General features: G+C 41.1%; 3 protein-coding genes across 3 annotated transcripts; 2 read left to right on the top strand and 1 right to left on the bottom strand.

Moving 5' to 3' along the window:
* Positions 1-506: 506 nt before the first annotated feature.
* On the top strand, positions 507-2,356 carry LOC121743814 (adenylate-forming reductase 03009-like). The gene has a single exon (XM_042137180.1). It carries the CDS (start codon positions 541-543, stop codon positions 2,194-2,196), a length of 1,656 nt encoding a protein of 551 aa, XP_041993114.1. The 5' UTR covers positions 507-540; the 3' UTR covers positions 2,197-2,356.
* Positions 2,357-8,590: 6,234 nt separating this feature from the next.
* LOC121744813 (pyruvate decarboxylase 1) lies at positions 8,591-11,039 on the bottom strand. Its single transcript, XM_042138470.1, has 5 exons — positions 10,186-11,039; positions 9,498-10,059; positions 9,219-9,425; positions 8,954-9,142; positions 8,591-8,859 (listed from the first exon to the last, which is right to left on the bottom strand). The coding sequence occupies exons 1-5, from the start codon at positions 10,800-10,802 to the stop codon at positions 8,689-8,691; spliced, it is 1,746 nt and encodes a 581-aa protein (XP_041994404.1). The 5' UTR covers positions 10,803-11,039; the 3' UTR covers positions 8,591-8,688.
* A 5,880-nt stretch (positions 11,040-16,919) lies between these two features.
* LOC121743574 (GDSL esterase/lipase At5g45920-like) lies at positions 16,920-19,128 on the top strand. Its single transcript, XM_042136898.1, has 5 exons — positions 16,920-17,242; positions 17,320-17,535; positions 18,334-18,401; positions 18,496-18,657; positions 18,749-19,128. Exons 1-5 carry the CDS (start codon positions 17,144-17,146, stop codon positions 18,906-18,908), a joined length of 705 nt encoding a protein of 234 aa, XP_041992832.1. The 5' UTR covers positions 16,920-17,143; the 3' UTR covers positions 18,909-19,128.

Genomic DNA, 19,128 nt, shown 5'->3' with positions numbered 1-19,128 from the left:
TAGCTCGCTTCGTTTCTTATTGAAACCTTGATCTATATTAATTTCCTCATTAATGTAAAGTATCCGATTAAAATAGTATATAATTAGTAACTTCGCGTGACAATATGTTTAAAGGCTCGTTCTAAAATCTAAACCATGAAAACCTTTTTCAGAGAACATATCTCATTTTGTAAAGCCTTCTGATTCCCAAAGTGACTTTAACTAGTGGAGTACTCCTATATCTATAAGTGAAACTTCATTTAGTTAGTTTACAATAATAAAATAATGTCTTCAGAAAGATTAAAAATCTAACTGTAATTAATGCAAATATCCGTGTCTTTCATTTTTTTCAATAACATGTTGCGACTTTTTCAATAGTACCCGACCGATTCAAATCCAAATAATTCGAGAATAATACTAGCACTAATAAACATTTCCAAACAAGTGGGCATCTATAAGATTCTATTTGCTACCTATAAATACACAATACTTCAAAGCACCAATCACAATCTACACTCTCCAATATTTCAGCTCTCTTTTCCCACACCAAAAAAACACACAATGGGAAAAACTGAAAATTTGGAGAGGTTTTCGAGCTGCAGAGGCGTAGCTTTCGAAATAAAACCCCACTCCGACCTCTTCGCCATCCCTGCCCCGCCGAGTAACACTCCTCGCAACGGCAGCATCCGCCGATCCTGGGCTCGATGGGGCAGCGTCGCCCGAATCATCCCATCCTCCGACCTCTTGGACCGATCCATGAGCCGCACCAGCAGCCATTTCTGCGACCTCGACGACGACGAAGATGACACCGATCAAATTCTTGCCGACATTGAAGAAGGCCACGAAGAAGGGAAACACGACCACCACTCTCCCCCCTCGCTTCCTCCTCCACCACCTCAATCCGCCGCCAAGAAGAAACCCCCTCCGTCGCGCCTCTCCGTCATCCTCCTCGATCAAGGCCTCTTCACCGTCTACAAGCGCCTCTTCGCCGTTTGCCTCGCGCTCAACATCGCCGGGCTAGTCCTCGCCGCCGCCGGAGAATTCCCCTACGCCAGAAACCGCGCAGCGCTTTTCTCCATCGCGAATATATTCACGTTGGTCCTCTGCCGGAGCGAGGCGGTTCTGAGGGTTGTTTTCTGGCTTGCGGTGAATGTTCTGGGCTATTCATGGGTCCCACTACGCCTCAAAACCTTGACCACCGCTTTGCTTCAATCTCTCGGCGGAATCCACAGCGGCTGCGGGATTTCCTCCGTCGCATGGCTGGTCTACGCATTAGTCCTCACGCTCAACGACAGAGACAACACCACACCCGAAATCATCGCGGTCTCGGCCGCGATCCTCGGCCTTCTCTGCCTCTCTTCGCTCGCAGCGTTCCCCCTCGTCCGCCACCTCCACCATAACGTCTTCGAGCGGACCCACCGCTTCGCCGGCTGGGCCGCTCTGGGCCTCCTCTGGGCTTTCATCACCCTCACCATTTCATACGACCCAATAACGAAAACCTACAGAGACGACCTCGGCTCAAGGCTAGTGAAAACCCAAGAATTCTGGTTCACAATCGGAATCACCGTCTTAATCATCATCCCGTGGCTGACCGTGAGGCGGGTCTCGGTCCGCGTCTCCTCCCCATCCGGCCACGCCGGGATCATAAAATTCGACGGGGGTGTCAAAGCCGGAATCCTCGGAAGGATCAGCCCTTCACCGTTCTCCGAATGGCACGCGTTCGGGATCATCTCAGATAACAAGAAGGAGCACATGATGCTAGCCGGAGCGGTGGGGGACTTCACGAAATCGCTGGTGTCGAGCCCGCCGAGGCATCTGTGGGTCAGGCAGGTGCACTTTGCGGGACTTCCGTACTTGACCAACATGTACGGGAGGGTCCTTCTGGTGGCGACCGGGTCGGGTATATGCGTGTTTTTGTCGTTTCTGCTGCAGCCGTGCAAGGCGGATGTGTGCTTGCTTTGGGTGACGAAAGGGGTGGAGCAGAATTTTGGGAAAGAGATTAAGGAGTGGATGAGCGGGCACCCGAAGGAGAAGGTGATCGTTCATGACACCGCGGTGCTGGGCCGGCCCAACGTGTCGGAGATGAGCGTGGACGCGGCGAAGAGGTTTGGGGCGGAGGTGGTGATTGTGACGAGTAATCCGGAGGGAAGCAGAGACGTGGTTGATGCATGCAAGGCTAATGGGATTGCTGCTTATGGACCCATTTGGGATTCTTAATTCATTCTCTTCATTTTTACTATATGCTTATTTAAGTATAACTATGCATTTGTTTGTTTATTGTATGTGTAGATGAGGATGTCAAAATATGTTTTCTGTGTGTTTCCAAAGTCTCGGATGTGTCGGTTGAATCCTAATAAGTTAGGATATGTAGTAGTTATTAATCATAATTAATGGACTACTCTCATTGTGTAATCCTATGTTTATGGTACTTTGCTTAATTTCCTTTATAGTGATTGATGATCACATGGATATTAATTACTACGAATACTTATCTCATGGCACTTAATTGCGATGATAAAATCATGTTATTTTAAATTAAAACTAAGGGAAAAGTAGGAGGTGCAATTAATTTTCCTCTACTACCAAAGAGATAAATACTTTGAAATTGCCTACAATTATAGTAGTATACTTTAATAAAACTAAAATACTCCGTATAATCACAATTTTCTAAGAAAAAGTTTTCTAAATGAATGTTTGACCATCTGCAATATTTATTAGGCGACTGGAAAAGAGAATATAGAGTAGATATGACCATATCGATGATATTGTGCATTTACGTTTATATTTATATTGACTGAATATGTCAAGTGTATAACGTGTAAGTAAAACATTATCGACTGAGTACGTCAAGGTCCAGTGACGAAAAAGATCAATTTTTAAATTCCATAATTGGAATTAAGTACACTCCGGGGGAGATGGAGCAATTGTTCAAAGCGTTCTTGTCAATCTCCAAAGATCCGGAGGTTGGCACGAACCAATCCGGTGACCATTATTGGTGGCGCATCTGTCGCCGGTACAATCAAAACCGGCCGGCTGGAACAATCGAGCGCAACGAGAGTATGGTGCGCAATGCCATATACAGAGCCAACGAAGAAATCTAAAAGTTCCAGGGGTATTACCTCCAGGAAGAGCGGTCGGCGGGGAGCGGCCGGAGCGAGCTTGACATCATCAGTTCCGCCTTGGCGACCTACCAATCCATTAACTACAAGCCGTTCAAGTACCTCAACATTTGGCAGGAGACGCGGTCGCATCCGAAGTATAGGGGAGGCGTAACATCCTCCTCTAGCTCCTCCTCCAAACGGGCGAGGTCGATATCCCTATCCGACGCCGGCTCCGAAGATGTGGCTAGCCACATGTCGGAGCTAACTTGGGTAGCCCCGATGGCGACCCGAGCGGTTCCCAACGCCGGCCGCAAGGAAGGAAAAAGGCGGCGACCAACCGCCCTCGCGCCGCGACTCCATCCACCCTGCCCCCGCTCCCGCTCCCTATGTGCCACCTCAACCCCCCACCAACTCGTTGTGGGGGATTTTGGCCGATAGGTCAAATATGACCCCCCGAGCAACTTTGATCGCATGTGGCGATGATACGGGGTCTCCAAAGAACATTGAGGGTAGAGCTGGATGAATAGTCATCCACAGGGGTAATTTTTATTTTTTAGGTGTTTAATTATGTAATTTTTAATTTTTAGGATTTTAATTATGTAGTTTTAATTTTTTTAGTATTTTAATTATGTAATTTTTAGTATTTTAATTATGTAATTTTTATTTTTTTTGTAATTTGTAATATTATTCAAGGTATTTTTAATGCATCTTAATTTTGTGGAAATGTTTTTATTTAAATTGAATAATAGAATGGTGGGACCCTTGAGCTTGTCCTTGCGGAAGAGCACGGATGTGGGTGTTGTGCTCTTGCCTAAGAGCAGAGAGTAAAAGTGGAATCGGGCTCACATCCGTGCTCGTTGGCAAGAGCACAGATGTGGATGCTCTTAAAATTGATCCATCTGTTGTTGGGCTTTATCTCCTTTACTGATGGGCTGTTGTTTTGCTGCTGGGCTCGGCCTTGTTTTTCTGCCAATATTTACTGGGTCGCCATTATCGGCTGATGTTGATTGGTTTGTTACTGTTTCATAATAGAGTATTAAATGTACACGTATATTAATTTCTAATTAATATAAATTGTTTAAACAATACTCTATTTAAATAGAGAATGAGACTTGAATAGGTTTAATGAATTTTATTCTTGTAAGCTTTTGTTTGATATCGTATGGGATAGGGAAGTATGGAATATTAAATTTCAAAATAATTACTCCCTCCGTTTATAAAAAAAATAATCTCATTTTGCCATTTTAGAATGTCCACCAAAAATATCTTATTTCTGAAAATGAAGAGATTCTCTCACGTACTATCTTAATTGGGCTTTCTGCATAGTTGGATTAATCGACAAAGAATTACTTATAATATCATTGCTGCAAATGGGCTTAAAGTCCTACCTAGTGCTATTATTTTAGCCATCAACCCACGTAGATGTTACAATAACATAAGTATAAACGTGAATATTGTGTTATGAGACCTAAAATATATTCAATTAGTGATACCTAATCACATAATCAATACAATAAACTCTTATCAGATTAGTGCTACAAATATCATAGTAGTATTTGTTTATTTCTTCTTAAAAAAAATTACTCACTCCTTCATCCATCCACAAAAAATAGATAAATTTTACCATTTTAGGTATTTCCACCAAAATTAGACTACTTTCTAAGTATGAAAAGTTTGAAACATTTAAATACTAATATTAATAATATGGATCATACAATCCACCGATACTACTCATCTCTTACTTTTTCTCCTTTCTCTTACTTTACGAATTTCATATTAAAATTTTATTTTATATTTAGTATTTACATTGAATGTCGAACTTGACTTGTAAAAAGTTCGATAGAAACATATTGATTAGTCAAACGAATTGACTTCATTATTTGCACTTAGTGCTAATGCTTGGCGCGGTTAGTACTCCATCTCCACGAGTCTCACCAATCATCTATGTCATGAAAATTAAAAGTGACAAAATGTGTTATTTTGTGGGCATTATAAGGAAATCATTAAAGACATTCTCTCTTATTTCATTCCCAATTTAGTGAGAAATATAGTAAATGAATTTAAAATAGCAGACAATTTTGGCCAATTAAGAATTATACCATTTCGTTATTTTGTGGGTAATTATATGAAATCAATATTCGGCTTTTAAACCACTTAATGTGCCATCTCGTTAGTTTAAGCTCTCTTCACTTAAAAATTTTGAGCCGAACATTTGGCTAATTATAAAAAGGCAAAAATATGAATTCAATATCCAGCTTTTAAATTAAAATAGCAAGAATTAATTAGGAAACAACACTAAACATGTGGACAGGGGTGGGAAAAAAATACCGACATACCGGACTTACTGTACCGAAAATACTGGTTTTTCGGTATACCGTAGTTTTCGGTACGGTATGATACCGTACCGAAAGTTTTCAGTATGGCAACGGTATCAAATATCCTATACCGCGGTATACCACGGCATACCGAATCTTTGGTATATACCGTACATGCGGTATACTACGGTATACCGAATCTTCGGTGTAATATATAAAAATTTAAAATATTTAATATATTTATGTGTTGCCATTATTTTACTTTAATTTCATTTGGCACATAATATTAGTAGCTAGCTTATGATGGTTTCATCAAGTTTAAGTTTAATCATATCATCCTCATAGTTAATTAGGTGGTGTCGATATATGGATTTTACACTTCATATATTTATTTTGGTTTGGTTGTTTCATAATATTTACCATTGTGATTATGCTCGACCATTAATAAAGATTGTCAAATGCAGAATGACATCTTCAAAGATTTCTTGTGGGATTGTGAGTATGAAGACAACAAGGTTGCAAGAAATGAAGATAGTATTGATCACTTGAAATGTTATTTTAAATATTTTGGGTATAAGTTTGGTTGTTTAGGATTATTGGAGTTTTTTTTTGGACTTTTTTCAAATAGTTAAACACTTGGAAATGTTATTTTTTATATTTTGGATAAAAAAATTATAATAGATTTTTTTATAACAAGTATAATGGTATTACGATATGCCGTACTATATACCGTAAAAGTATGGTATACCGTAATACTGTACGGTATACCGCAATAACGGTATGGTAATGGTATTGAAAATTATCGTACCGAATTTTCGGTATACCAGACTTCGGTATACCGAAAATTCGGTAAGGTATCGGTATGGAATTTTGTCATACCGCTACTTTCGGTAGGTAAGGGGATTCAGAAACCGTGGACTGAACCGTCGGTTCAGTCCGAAACCGCCGGTTCAGGCAGTAAACCGGCCCAAATTAGATTTTTTTTAATTTCTTCCAATTTTACTCCTATAAATACCCTACTTCCCCCATCATTTTTACTCACCCCATTCTTGTGTTAACAAGGATTTCCTTCTCAATCTCAATTTCTCTATTCTCTCCAATTGTTTAAGTTGTTTACTACTATATTTGTTGTTGTTCGTAATCTACCATTTATTCAATACTCCATATTCCATACTACTTTCATTTTGCATTATGTCTTCTTCTCTTGGTGGACCGGGGCGTGGTGATCGGGGCAAAGGAATTTTCCGAAATCAAAGTAGTTGTCCCCAAAAATCAAAGCGACCTAGTCGTTGAAAAGTTATGGAAAAGGTTTCCCGAGTGGCGACTGAACGCATGCAAGTAAGTTCTAAAAAATAAAATTATTTTTACAATTCATAATTTCATAAGATTGAGTTTTTAAATTTTTTTTTTGTGTTCCTATTTTTTTTTGTGTTCCTAATTAAAACCTCAAATGCATCAAGGTGGGGGTGGTAGTTCCCAACAACAAGATGACGAGTACGACGTTGCTATATCATCGGACTCGGACAACAATGATGATAGATCTCATTCTCGTATTCCGTCTAGCACCGAAGGAAATGAGGACATGCCTCCCCCTCCACCCACTAAAAAAGCATTGAAATCTGATATTTTTGTTAACACTACAAGAAGGCCCGGTGGTAATTCCAAGTCCTAATGATCCGCTCTCTCAAGAAGAGACATCGGCGTTTCATGCATATTGTAACTATTGTGATAAAGTCTACAAATTTACGAGTGGTGAGGGATATGGCACCCTCCGTCGTCATTTGGTGACAAAGCATCCGGTAGAATGTGGCACTGCCGCTACCCAAACCTAACTAAACTTCCAGCTCGGTGGCTCAGGTTCGTCAGGTACGCCTCTTTTTAAATATGATCCTAAAAATTTTGATGACGTTATGACTAGATGAGCTGCAATGAAGCATTTTCATTTTAATGTTTATGATGACGAAAAATTTGAGGTTACTATGCAAAATGGTTTGAACGTAGCTGTCAAAAGAGTAGGTCGAATAACCGTTCAACGATCTACCGTTCGACAATGTTTGGAGAAAAAAGTTGAATTATCACGTTATTTACTCAACTTGGGACACAAAGTGAACATTTGCTAAGATGTATGGACTGATTCTTTTAATAGACATTCATACATGGGCATTACAGTTCACTTTGTGGACAATAGTTGGACTTTGAACAAACGTTTGATTGGTTTTAGAGAATTTGAGACACCACACACTGCACCCGAAATTGCTTCTTTAATTATTCAGGTTTTGAATGAATTTCAATTATGCAATAAGATATTTTCTGTTGGTTTTGATAATGCAACTGCTAACACTGTAAGTATCAATGACTTGATTGCGGCTTGTGCTCCGGTTATTGGTGGTAAGTATTTTCATCAAAGATGCATATGTCATATTTTGAATTTATATGTACAAGATGCGCTTGAATTATGGCAAAAGCATGTTAGTCCTATTAGAACTGCAGTTAGATTAATCCATCAAAAGTCGTTTATTGGCAAAGCTTGGAAGAAGTATTGCCATCAAAAGAAGGTAAGATATACGAATTTTACCATGGATGTGTCTCATAGATGGAATTCGTCATATGATTGTCTGAATTCTACCCGGAACCGGTTGTTTATGAACCGTGTGCATGCCTAAGTAGAACTATCTTCCAATCACGAATATTTTTATATGCATTTGATTTTAAAAGACTAATTTATTTCAAAAAGTTATTGGCGTTGACATGCCATTTATGATTTTTTTTTCTTACTCCCTTTGTTCCATAGTTTGTTCCATAGTAATGAAGACATTTTTATCTGTATAGAGATTAAAAAATTTTGTGTTAAGTGAGTTAATTAAAGGAAGAATAAAGTAGGAAAAAGATAAAAGTACAGAGATGAAGAGAGAATAAATAAGGGAGAGTAAAGTAAGTGATAAGAAATATATTGACATTTACTCCCTCCGTCCTCGATTAATTGTCACTCTTTGACCGGGCACGAGTTTTAAGAAATGTGAAGAAAAGTTGGTTGAAAAAATTAGTGGAATATGAGAGCCACTTTTTTATATTGATTTTATAATAAAATGTGAGTGAAGTGAGTATGAGAGTACTATATGGTTATCATTTCACTTAAATAGAAAATTAATTTTAAAAACATCAATTGCTTATTATATATTACTCCAGAATGCAATATTCCCAAATAACTTCTTCATTATAAAAACGACACGCACATAAAGAGTATGAGAGTAGTAATAGAAGCAAGCAGATTTTAATTTAGTCCATTGCATCAGTTATTGAGGATTGGGAGGTCGACTATTAGCAGCAGAGACACGAGATCCCCATTCCAGCAGCTCTTTGCTTGTGTCATCCTTGTGAACAAACACTTCAATGAAACACAACGACTCCTTGTGCGTCCCTGTCGCCGTTGCTATCGCTTCCACCAACTCATCCTCCGTTTTCACCTACTCCCAGCAACAACATGTTAGACACACAACACAACCACTCTAATTCACAATGATCATGTATGTATGTATGTATGTGTGATTGACTGACTACCTTTGCAGTCCAGCATTTTCCTTCTCCATTGTGAATAGCATCCACCAAGCCTGTGTAGTCCCAGTTCTTGATCACATTGTACGGCCCATCGTGTATCTCGACTTCAATCGTGTATCCTCCGTTGTTGATTAGGAATATGATGCTCTTCTGCCCACATCTTATCATGGTGGATATATCTTGAGCTGTCACCTGTGGTGTGGTGGCACAATAGCTTAGTTAATGATCTTTTTCCTACGCATTCATGCTTCATTAACAAACACTTCACCTGGAAACTTCCATCGCCTATGCAGGCAATGACGCGCTTATCGCTAGCAGCCTGCGCATACCCAAGAGTTGCACCAACTGACCACCCGATCGATCCATACTGCATCTGAAACTCGTACCCACAATTTTCCGGGAGACGAAGCTTCTGACAGTTGAACCATGAATCCCCTGTCTCTGAGATCACTGCACTACTGCCACTCAGCATTTCCTGTTATGCAATTCAGTGATTGAATGTCAAGGATTGCTACTTCAACTAATTAGTAGTGTTAATGTTTCTTACCTGTATGTGCTTGAAGAGGATGTTAACCCTCAACGGCTCGTCGTTGTCGCGCCTCAAAGCAATGCCGGGAGGGACATATATCCTGCGGTAGTTCTCCATAGCCGTGGCGTTTCTCTTCAGCCTCTTGGCCAATGCGGTAAGGAAATCAGTCATGAAGACCCATCCGAAGGAAGGGCCGTTGCCTATGGTCACGCGGTTGGGCTGCACGATCACGGCTTTCTCCTTCTTGATCAGCAGAGAGTAGCCAACTGAGCTGTAGTCGTTGAAGATAGGGCCGAGGAAGATGTACGCATCAGCCGATTCCACAATCTCGCCACAGAAGGTGGTGCTCACCGCTCCCCAGTAGGTGCCTATGAAGTGCGGATGACTCTCCGGGACGAGTCCCTTGCCCGAGGGCATCACGGCTATTGGATAGCCACAAGCATCTGCGAGTTCAACAAAAGCCTTTTGCGCCTTTGAAAACCTTAGCTTTGGACCTCCTATTATCACTGGCTTGACTGCTTTGTTCAGAAACTCAGCCGTTGCTTCCACTGCTGCTTCAAGACCAAGCTGATTGCTAACCCTGTAGAAATCAACAAAAATGAGACAAACAGAAGACACTATATTCCCATAACAGCAGCAGTGTTGACATAAACAGAACAATCAAGAAAAATACTCCATAAATCAAATAAAATGAGACAAGACTTACTTTGGAGCAAGAAAAAAAGGGACAGGCTCTCTGGAAAAAGTAGGATGAGGGATGGCAGGCAAATTGCAGCTTATGCTTATATACACAGGCTTACTCTCTTTCAAAGCAGTCGAAATCGCGGTATCAATCAGCTCATGCGCATCATCCAAATTATTAACCACCGCCTGGAAACAAGTGACGGTCTGAAAACAGCGCAGCTCCTGGGTGAAATCCGGCAGGCCGATGGTGTGGTGCAGGATCCGATTCGTTCCGTAATCGTTGGAGTTGGGGCCGCCGACGATGCAGATGACAGGCAAGTTCTCGCTGTAGGCCCCGGCGATGGCGTTGAGCACGCTGAGGCCGCCCACGGTGAAGGTGACGGCGCAGGCGCCGACTCCTTTTGCCCGGGCATAGCCGTCGGCGGCGTACCCGGCGTTGAGCTCGTTGCAGCAGCCGATCAGGTTGAGGCCGGGCTCGTCTATGAGGTGGTCGAGGAGGGAGAGGTTGAAGTCGCCCGGGACGGAGAAGACGTCCGTCGCGCCTATCTGGACCAGCCGCCGCGCCAGGTGTCGGCCTAGAGTCCCGGATGAAGCGGCGGCGGATGGGGCGGCGGGGCTAATCGCGTTGCTGGAATTCATTTTTGATCTGTTTGTGATTGGATTGGCAAAGTTGAGGGGAGTATTTATAGGTGGGGAGCTATGATGGAAGCGAAACACTGTGGGCAGTGTGTGAGGAGAAGATGCAGTGTGGAATTTTGTGTTGACGGTATTGTTTGTCCGTTGTCGCCAAGGAGGCGACGATGGAAATATTTATGTTTGTTTACAACTAATTGGGTGAATAATGATGCTTTATGGATTATAAAATACGGAAAATAGTGGTGGATTAGCAAGGAATCTCCGAAAACAAGAGGCGTTACTTTTTTTGGTATCCAATAAGCGCAGGTGGTTTAATACTACCGACTGCTGCTTTTGCCATTCCGAGGTTATGTCTCTAAGTTTCTGTCATGCATTAATAAATGAAATACTAGATACTACTAATATCAAATGGTGAGCTTTATTTTTGCACTTTACCTTAAAAAAGAGATGGTATACTATTACTATTAATGGCGTGGAGAACCACCTCTGGTATCGTATTTGTTTAATAATTTCTTCTTGACCAATACTTCACATATGCAACTAGCAAGTGGGTGGGGTCACCATAAAATATTGTACGATTACAAAAAAGACAGTTTAGGCCCAATGGGCTTCGACCAGGCATGGAATATAATTGAAATGAGTAGTATTCAGTTAAGTCCGTCCGTCCCAACAGCGCGGTGGAACGCTACTCGCCGCTGCGCTACACGTCCGTGCCAGCGAGCAGCTGACGTGGCGGCTCCTGATTGGCCAACAACAAATTCGTTGGAATTTAATTTTTTTAAATGGATTTTAATTAAAAAATCCGATTAAAAATAAAAATAATATTTTCCCACTTCCCAAAAAATTATATCCGTTTTCTCCCCACTTTTAATTTATTTTTCAATTTTTTTCCCAAAAAATACACATTTTCATCTATAAATACCCCTACTTCCACACAAAAAATTTCACATTACACTACACAATTCTCATCTAAATTCTCTCATTTCCATTCTTACAATTCTCAATCTCTCTTTCACTCTTAACAAAAAAATGTCCAGCTCCGGCGATCACCCATCCGGCTCCCACGGTTGGAACCACGAATGGTTCGGTTCACAACCATTTCCTAGTCCGGAAACGGAATTTTCGGCCCCTCCTCAAACCCAAAGTTCGCAAGCTCCGGGTGGCTAGCGGCCTTACCCGGTCGACGACCAAGATGCCCCCGATGGACAATACGGGTGGGCAACCGAACCACCCGTACCTAGAGCGGGAGGGAGCGACGGCTCTCAAACTCCTACTCTTCCAACTCGTGGTGTCCGCACCCCGTACACTCCGGGGGAGATGGAGCAATTATTCAAAGCATTTTTGTCTATCTCTGATGATCCGGAGATTGACACGAACAAATCCGGGGACCATTTTTGGTGGCGCATCTGTCGCCGGTACAATGAAAACCGACCGACTGGAACAATCGAGCGCAACAAGAGTATGGTGCGCAATGTCATATACAGAGCAAACGAATAAATCCAAAAGTTCCAAGAGAGCGGTCGGCGGGGAGCGGCCGAAGCGAGGTCGACATCATCAGTGCCGCGTTGGCGAAGTATAGGGGAGGCGTAGCATCCTCCTCTAGCTCCTCCGGCAAACGGTAGAGGTCGGTATCTCTATCCGACGACGACTCCAATGAGGTGTCCACCCAGTTTGTCGGAGCTAACTTGGGTAGCCCCGACGCCGGCCCGAGTAGTTCCCAACGCCGGCCGCAAGGAAGGAAGAAGTCGACGGTCAACCACCATCGCGCCGCGACTCCATCCGCCCCCGCTCCTGCGCCCTTTGTGCCACCTCAACCCCCCACCAACTCGTTGTGGGGGGTTTTGGCCCAACTCAATTTGGCCGATAGGTCAAATATGACCCCCGAGCAACTTCGATCGCATGTGACAATGATACGGAGTCTCCAAAGAACATTGGGGGTAGAATTGGTGGGGGGTATTTTAGCCTTTAATTATGTAATTTTTATTTTTTAGGTGTTTAATTATGTAATTTTTAATTTTTAAGATTTTAATTATATAATTTTTAATTTTTAGAATTTTAATTATGTAATTTTTATTTTTTTGTAATTTGTAATATTATTCCGGGTATTTTTAATGCATTTTAATTTTGTGGAAATGTTTTTATTTAAATTGAATAATAGAATGGTGGGACCCTTGAGCTTGTTCTTGCAGAAGAGCACGAATGTGGGTGTTGTGCTCTTGCCTAAGAGCAAGGAGTAACAAAGTAATAAAAGTGGATCCGGGCCCACATCTGTGCTCGTTAGCAAGAGCACAGATGAGGATGCTCTAATGGTCTATATTCCACCTTTTTCTTTTATTTATTTATTATTTATTTTTTTGGGGTGGTGTTTGCAATTTTAATATTTCTAAACCTCATAAACATAATTTATTGAAGACTGACTTTTGTAAATGATTCAAAACTATTAAGTTGCCCACACGCAGCCCATATTATCGTCAATAGCTCTTAAACTAACGATATAATCACATATGCGCCTTTTTTCACTTTTAAACTACTTCCTCCATTCCATATTTCCATATTATAGATGTAAGTATTTTCTCACAAAGATTGATAAATAAATATTTAATATAATAGAGATAATAAATGTTATAGATGTAAGTCTTTTCTCACAAAGATTGATAAATAAATATTTAATATAATAGAGATGATAAAGTAAAAGAGAAGATAAAATACGAAAAATGAATAGAATAAAGTAACGAAAAGGATAAAATATGAGAGAGTGTATTGCTTTAAGCCAATTATAGAAATGACTATATTATATTGGAACGTCATAAAAAGAATACGACTTTATTAACGTGGAACAAAAAGAGTACTATTTTGAATCAAAATGAATCTAAATCCGTTAAAGTGTATTTTTTAGAATAGAATTTAAGAAATTGATATGTTAAAGTTTATATTGGAGAGAATAAAGTAGAAGAAGAAATAAGAGAGAAAAGTTTTTGCCAAAAGTGAAATGATTTAACTGTATAATCTTAAAGGACTACTTATATTTAGTTCACTCTTTAATTAATTGTAAAACTTACTTAACATTATTATTACATGTTTTTATCATTATTATTACACATGATTTGGATTGGTTTGAACAATTAATCCATCCGTCCTAGGAAAAAATTACCTCTTCTTGACACGACACAAGATTTTCAATACACTTATTTTCAATATTTTAAAAGTCGGACCCAACTAATCAAACTGATCGATCCAACCACGAACCGACATGTATTCCAGTCTGGTTGACCATATAAAATCGTTAGCCTAGCAGGCTGTTGTGGACCGTCGAATCAGGTCGGTCTGACCAGAAACCAAAAACCATTTTTTCCGATTTTTAAAATATTTTCAAAATTATTTAAAATTTGAGGCTGATTAGTAGGGGTAGAACTTAGAGCCTCCGGGTCAACTAGCCAACATATCTACCACTCCACCAAAAAGATTTCTTGAAAATAAAAAGGTTTATATTTATAAGATAAAAGGTTTAATGTATTTTGTGATACATGAAGTTTATGTTATCATATATTAAATTGCATATATTTTATATATTATTTAATACTCCTACTGTCATATTAAAAATGAAACGTTTTCCTTTTCGGGTTGTCCCATTAAAAATGATATATTTCCTAAAATGAAAACAACATTATCTCTATTTTTTTCTCTTTCTTATTTTATTCTTTCTTCATTAACTCATAAAACACACTACACAAAATCCTATGCCGGAAACAAAACATTTCATATTTTTTGGGACGGAGGGAATATATATTTGTAACAATATAACAGGTTCGACCAGTAGTTCACCCGGTCTGATCGATTAAAACATGAACATGTAGCTTCGTCGGTTCAGTTTTTAAGAATTTAAGAGAGGGATAAAAGATTGTTGGGATTTTAAAGTAAGAAAGAAAGGTTGTTGACTATTTAAAAGTATAAGAGATTAATAAAAGTAAGAAATATTTTTTTAATGATTTTTAAGATAATTTATCCTTACAAATATTAGAGATGAAATAAAATAAAAGAAAGAAAAGATAATGAAATATAGTCAGTATTATTAATTTTCTAGATAAAAAGGATAATCTTGATTGGGATGAAAAAAAGAAAGAAAGTGAGTTTATCTTGAATTGTACATGGGGTGTAGTATTTCAGAAATTTGGCCGATTTCTTAGGCCATCCACAACGCTGTCACTAAACCGTCCCTTAAATTACTATTCGCGGGCCTCACTATATTTTTTTACTCCATCCCTTAACTAAGAGACGGAACCTGCAACCCTCCATCCATTAACCGGCCCTTAAATTACTATTCATTCAATTTCATTTTTTTATTTTTATTTCCAATCAAATTCAATTAAAAAAACACACTTCATTAAAAATAAAATAAAATTACGACATAAAATAAAAATACAACTTAAAATTCAAAAAAATAAAAAAGACATAATTAAAATCCAAAAAAAATAAAAATGACATAATTTAAATACAATTTTATAGAAAATAAAAAAAACTACTCCGCCGGCGAATCATCCCCTGAAGGCGGTGGAGGTGCACTGAAGCCGTGAGGAGGCGGAATGCCAAGTTGTGCTGCCATAAACGTAATTCCGTTAAGCCAGGCTTGGTATTGGGCGAACGTCATGCGGGAAGTGTCCCCATTGTGGCGGTCATGTACATGGCCATAAGGGAGTTGGGGGGTCCCCCCGAGCCCGAGCCCGCCTGGCTTGATTCGGCTCGGCCCCTCCTCCCTCTAGCCGCCTTCGCCGCATTTCTCCCTTGCGGCTGACGGCGCCCACGGGAGGAACCCCCAGCATCGTCTGCCTGGGTCTCAACCTCCTGCGAGGCAAACTCTTGTGGTCCGCTGCCCGAACCGCCCTCACCAGACGAGTATTGGCCACTCACCGTGTGCTTCGTGCGCTTCGAGGTCGAGCCCGTGCCGGACTGCACACCGCCGGCCCACCTTTCCTCGTCCTTGACGACCTCCCAAACATTGACATATTTGAATTGTTTGTCGGTGTCGTCGTAGTAGACCCGCAAAGCCGACCTCAGAATGTCGACTTCCGTGGCTCCGCTTTGGTAATGGGCGCTTCATTCTTGTGGATGGCGCAGAATCGTTTGACCTCTCTGTTGACTCGGTCAAAGTGAGCGCGGAGCATCTTATATGTGCAGCGGCGGGACCCCTTCGGCTTAATCTGGTGGTAGGCCTCGGTGACCTTTTCCCAGAAGCACTTCCGGGGTTGTTGATTCCCTACGATGGGATCGTACGAGACGCTGATCCAAGCGTTTTACACTGCCAGCGTTTCTTTGGGGCCGTACGGATGCCGGCCTAGATCCTCCTCCTCCTCGCCCGCCTCCGCCCTGGAGCTTCCACCGTCTCGGCCTCCTCCTCCGCCTCGGCCTTCTTCCGGAGTGGGTTCAACGGAATAATCCTCCCGAATCTGGGATAATCCCTGCGAATACCGCAGGGCGGAGGGACGGGCGTATGCATCCACGTCAAAATTGGTGGTTGGTACCCCCGGCGTTGACGGGTGCCCGGCGTCAACGAACAGGAACCACTCAATGTGTTGTACATGCTCCCCCAGTCGCCGACGCGTTGAGATCCCACCCGCCGGAGCCACCATCACCGGAGTTTCCGTCGCCGAACATTTTGTGATGAGATGTTAGATGAAAATTGGAGAGGAAATGGATATGATTTGAGAAGAATAGATGTGTAGTTGTGTGTGAAATGAAGAAGAATTAGGAGTATTTATAGAGTAAAAAACAAAAAAAAAATGGAAAACGGCTACAAACGGTAATATTACCGTTTTTAATTTTTAAATTTTTTAAATTTAATTCGAATTTAAAAAAAATGATTTATTGCGTCAGTGGGCCGGCGAGTAGGAGTCACGCACGGCGCCGGGGCGCGCCACGTCGCCTCGGCGCGTGGCGAGACGTCTCGCCACTCGTCACGCCGTGACGGAACGCAGAACGGGCTGGGGACGGGCTGGGGCGCTGCAACGCGTCACGCCGCCGTCCCGTCACTCCGTGATGGAATACGGGCCACCCGCGTGACGCGGTGCGGGTGGCCTTATCAACCCAGTTTCGAAACCTTGTTTAATACAGCCCTTGGAAATGCGCAAAGAGCACACGGTCGGTCCACACATACTACTACTCTACTCCCTTACCTTTAAATACAGAGAGAACCAAACCTATAAGCTAGTCTAACTAAATCTACTCCCGTTACCTAATTGTTTTCAATTCCCTACTGTTACTCTTCCTAGAATTCTAATAAATCGAAACTGCTGAAAACGTTTCATTGGGAGATTTAAATAGCGCATTGGAATTAGTAAGAATAGAGAGAAATGAGGCCCAAGATTTATCTCTTCGGCGACTCAATCACCGAAGGCTCCTTCTCCAACGGCGGCTGGGGTGCTTCCCTCGCACATCACTTCGCTCGCATGGTAAATACTCTTGTTATTACTCCTATATGTATGTATGCCTGTGGTTGGTTTTAACTTTTGACTTTTGACTTTTGAAGGCGGATGTGGTGTTGAGAGGCTATATCGGTTACAACACCAGATGGGCTCTCAAGGTCATCCACAAAGTGTTTCCGGCGGCCGGCGACGCTCCTCTGGCGGTCACGGTCTTCTTCGGCGCCAATGATGCCGCGCTACCCGACAGAGACAGCGGCTTTCAGCACGTGCCTCTTGACGAGTACAAGCACAACCTTCTCGCCATTGTTGCTTATTTCAAGGTAACAACATAAATTAAAATAATAATTCAACTGCACCCCGCACGTGGCCTCTCACACGTGCGGGTGGGCTCACTGTAACATTAATGTGGTCACTGGTTATTCATTTTTTTTAAAAAAGTTTCTTTTTGAGTTGTCTTGTTTCTAAATGGTAAAAATTGGCCTCACTCTCTTGTTTTTTGGTATAGTATTACACCTAGATTGTTTGGAAAAATAAATAATGGGAGTGTTACTTGTATCTTAATTAATGCGTCAAGAATTTTACTCAAATCAAAGTAAAGGAGCCGATATGTTTAGGAGATCATTCCAATTTAATATGAGCAGCATGGCCATTTAAAAAAAAGCAATATTGTCCGCACGCGGCCATCATTGATAGGACAATGGATGATTTTGCTCTCTCCTAAAGTTACATATGTTGGATAATGACACTTTACCTATATTGATGATGTGACAATGACTCATGAACTATCAAACCATATATGAGTTGTATATACTACAAATGTTGAGAAATGTTAACAAAACAAAGTAGTAAGTAGCTTTTTTGGCACTTATTGCTATCATTATGCATGGAGTTGCCCTGTCATTTTCACTACCTTTCAATTATTTGTTTCTCTTGTTCTTACTATTTTTTGGTTAATCCTCTCACCATTTTCTCACTTGGGAAATGTGGTATTAACTGTTATTGAGATATTTTAACACTGATGATCAGTACATAAGTTGATGCAATGTAAGAGCCCTGCTTTTTCAATGTAGAATGTAGTGCTTATGCTATGTGGTCATTAATGCTGATGATGACTGCAGAAGCAATGGCCGTCCACTCGCATCATCCTCATCACACCTCCTCCAGTCGATGACAATGCACGACTCCTGTAATACGCTCCTTGCTGAGTAATTCTATTACATAGATAGCTAGCATTTTGAAAATGCTTGATATCTATGATTCAATCATTTAACGTAATTCAGGTACCCGTTTGTTGAGAAACCTCTTGGGCTTCCGGATAGGACAAATGAGGCTGCTTGCCAATACGCCAAACAGTGCCTCGACGTTGCAGCTGAATGTGGGCTCCCAGCTATCCATCTCTGCGAAAAAATGCAGCAACTTCCTGACTGGAAGTCGCTTTTGAGGTTCTCTTCTCCCATCATATTTTCTCTACCTATAATTGCCACTGTTTTCCAACCCTAAAAAGTAAAAACTATCCATCTTCCGAAATTGCAGTGACGGCCTGCACCTCAGTCAGAAAGGAAATAAGTTTGTATTCGAGGAAGTGATTAATCTTCTAGCTAAAGAGCAAATAAGTCTCGAGACGCTGCCAGCAGATTTCCCACTCATCTCTGAGATCGACCCTAACGATCCGCTCAAGTCGTTTGCGAACTAAATGGAAGAGGAGGACCTTTTGCTCAAGCTTTCAGTTCACTACATTTGAATTTGCAGTGGAATAATATATCTCTATACCAAAACTAAACCAAGACCAATATCCTGGATCCAAAATCTCATATATGTGTTGTTCTTTGTCATCTTCTATTTAAATTCTATGCTGTTGAACGTTGAACATATATTATAGTCCCATGATCACAATACTATTATACCTTTTCTAA

Source organism: Salvia splendens, chromosome 8 (genome assembly GCF_004379255.2).
Source record: "Salvia splendens isolate huo1 chromosome 8, SspV2, whole genome shotgun sequence".
NCBI classification, from domain to species: domain Eukaryota; kingdom Viridiplantae; phylum Streptophyta; class Magnoliopsida; order Lamiales; family Lamiaceae; genus Salvia; species Salvia splendens.
Note: the sequence above shows the minus strand (reverse complement) of the source record. Positions and strands in the feature narration are given on the sequence as shown.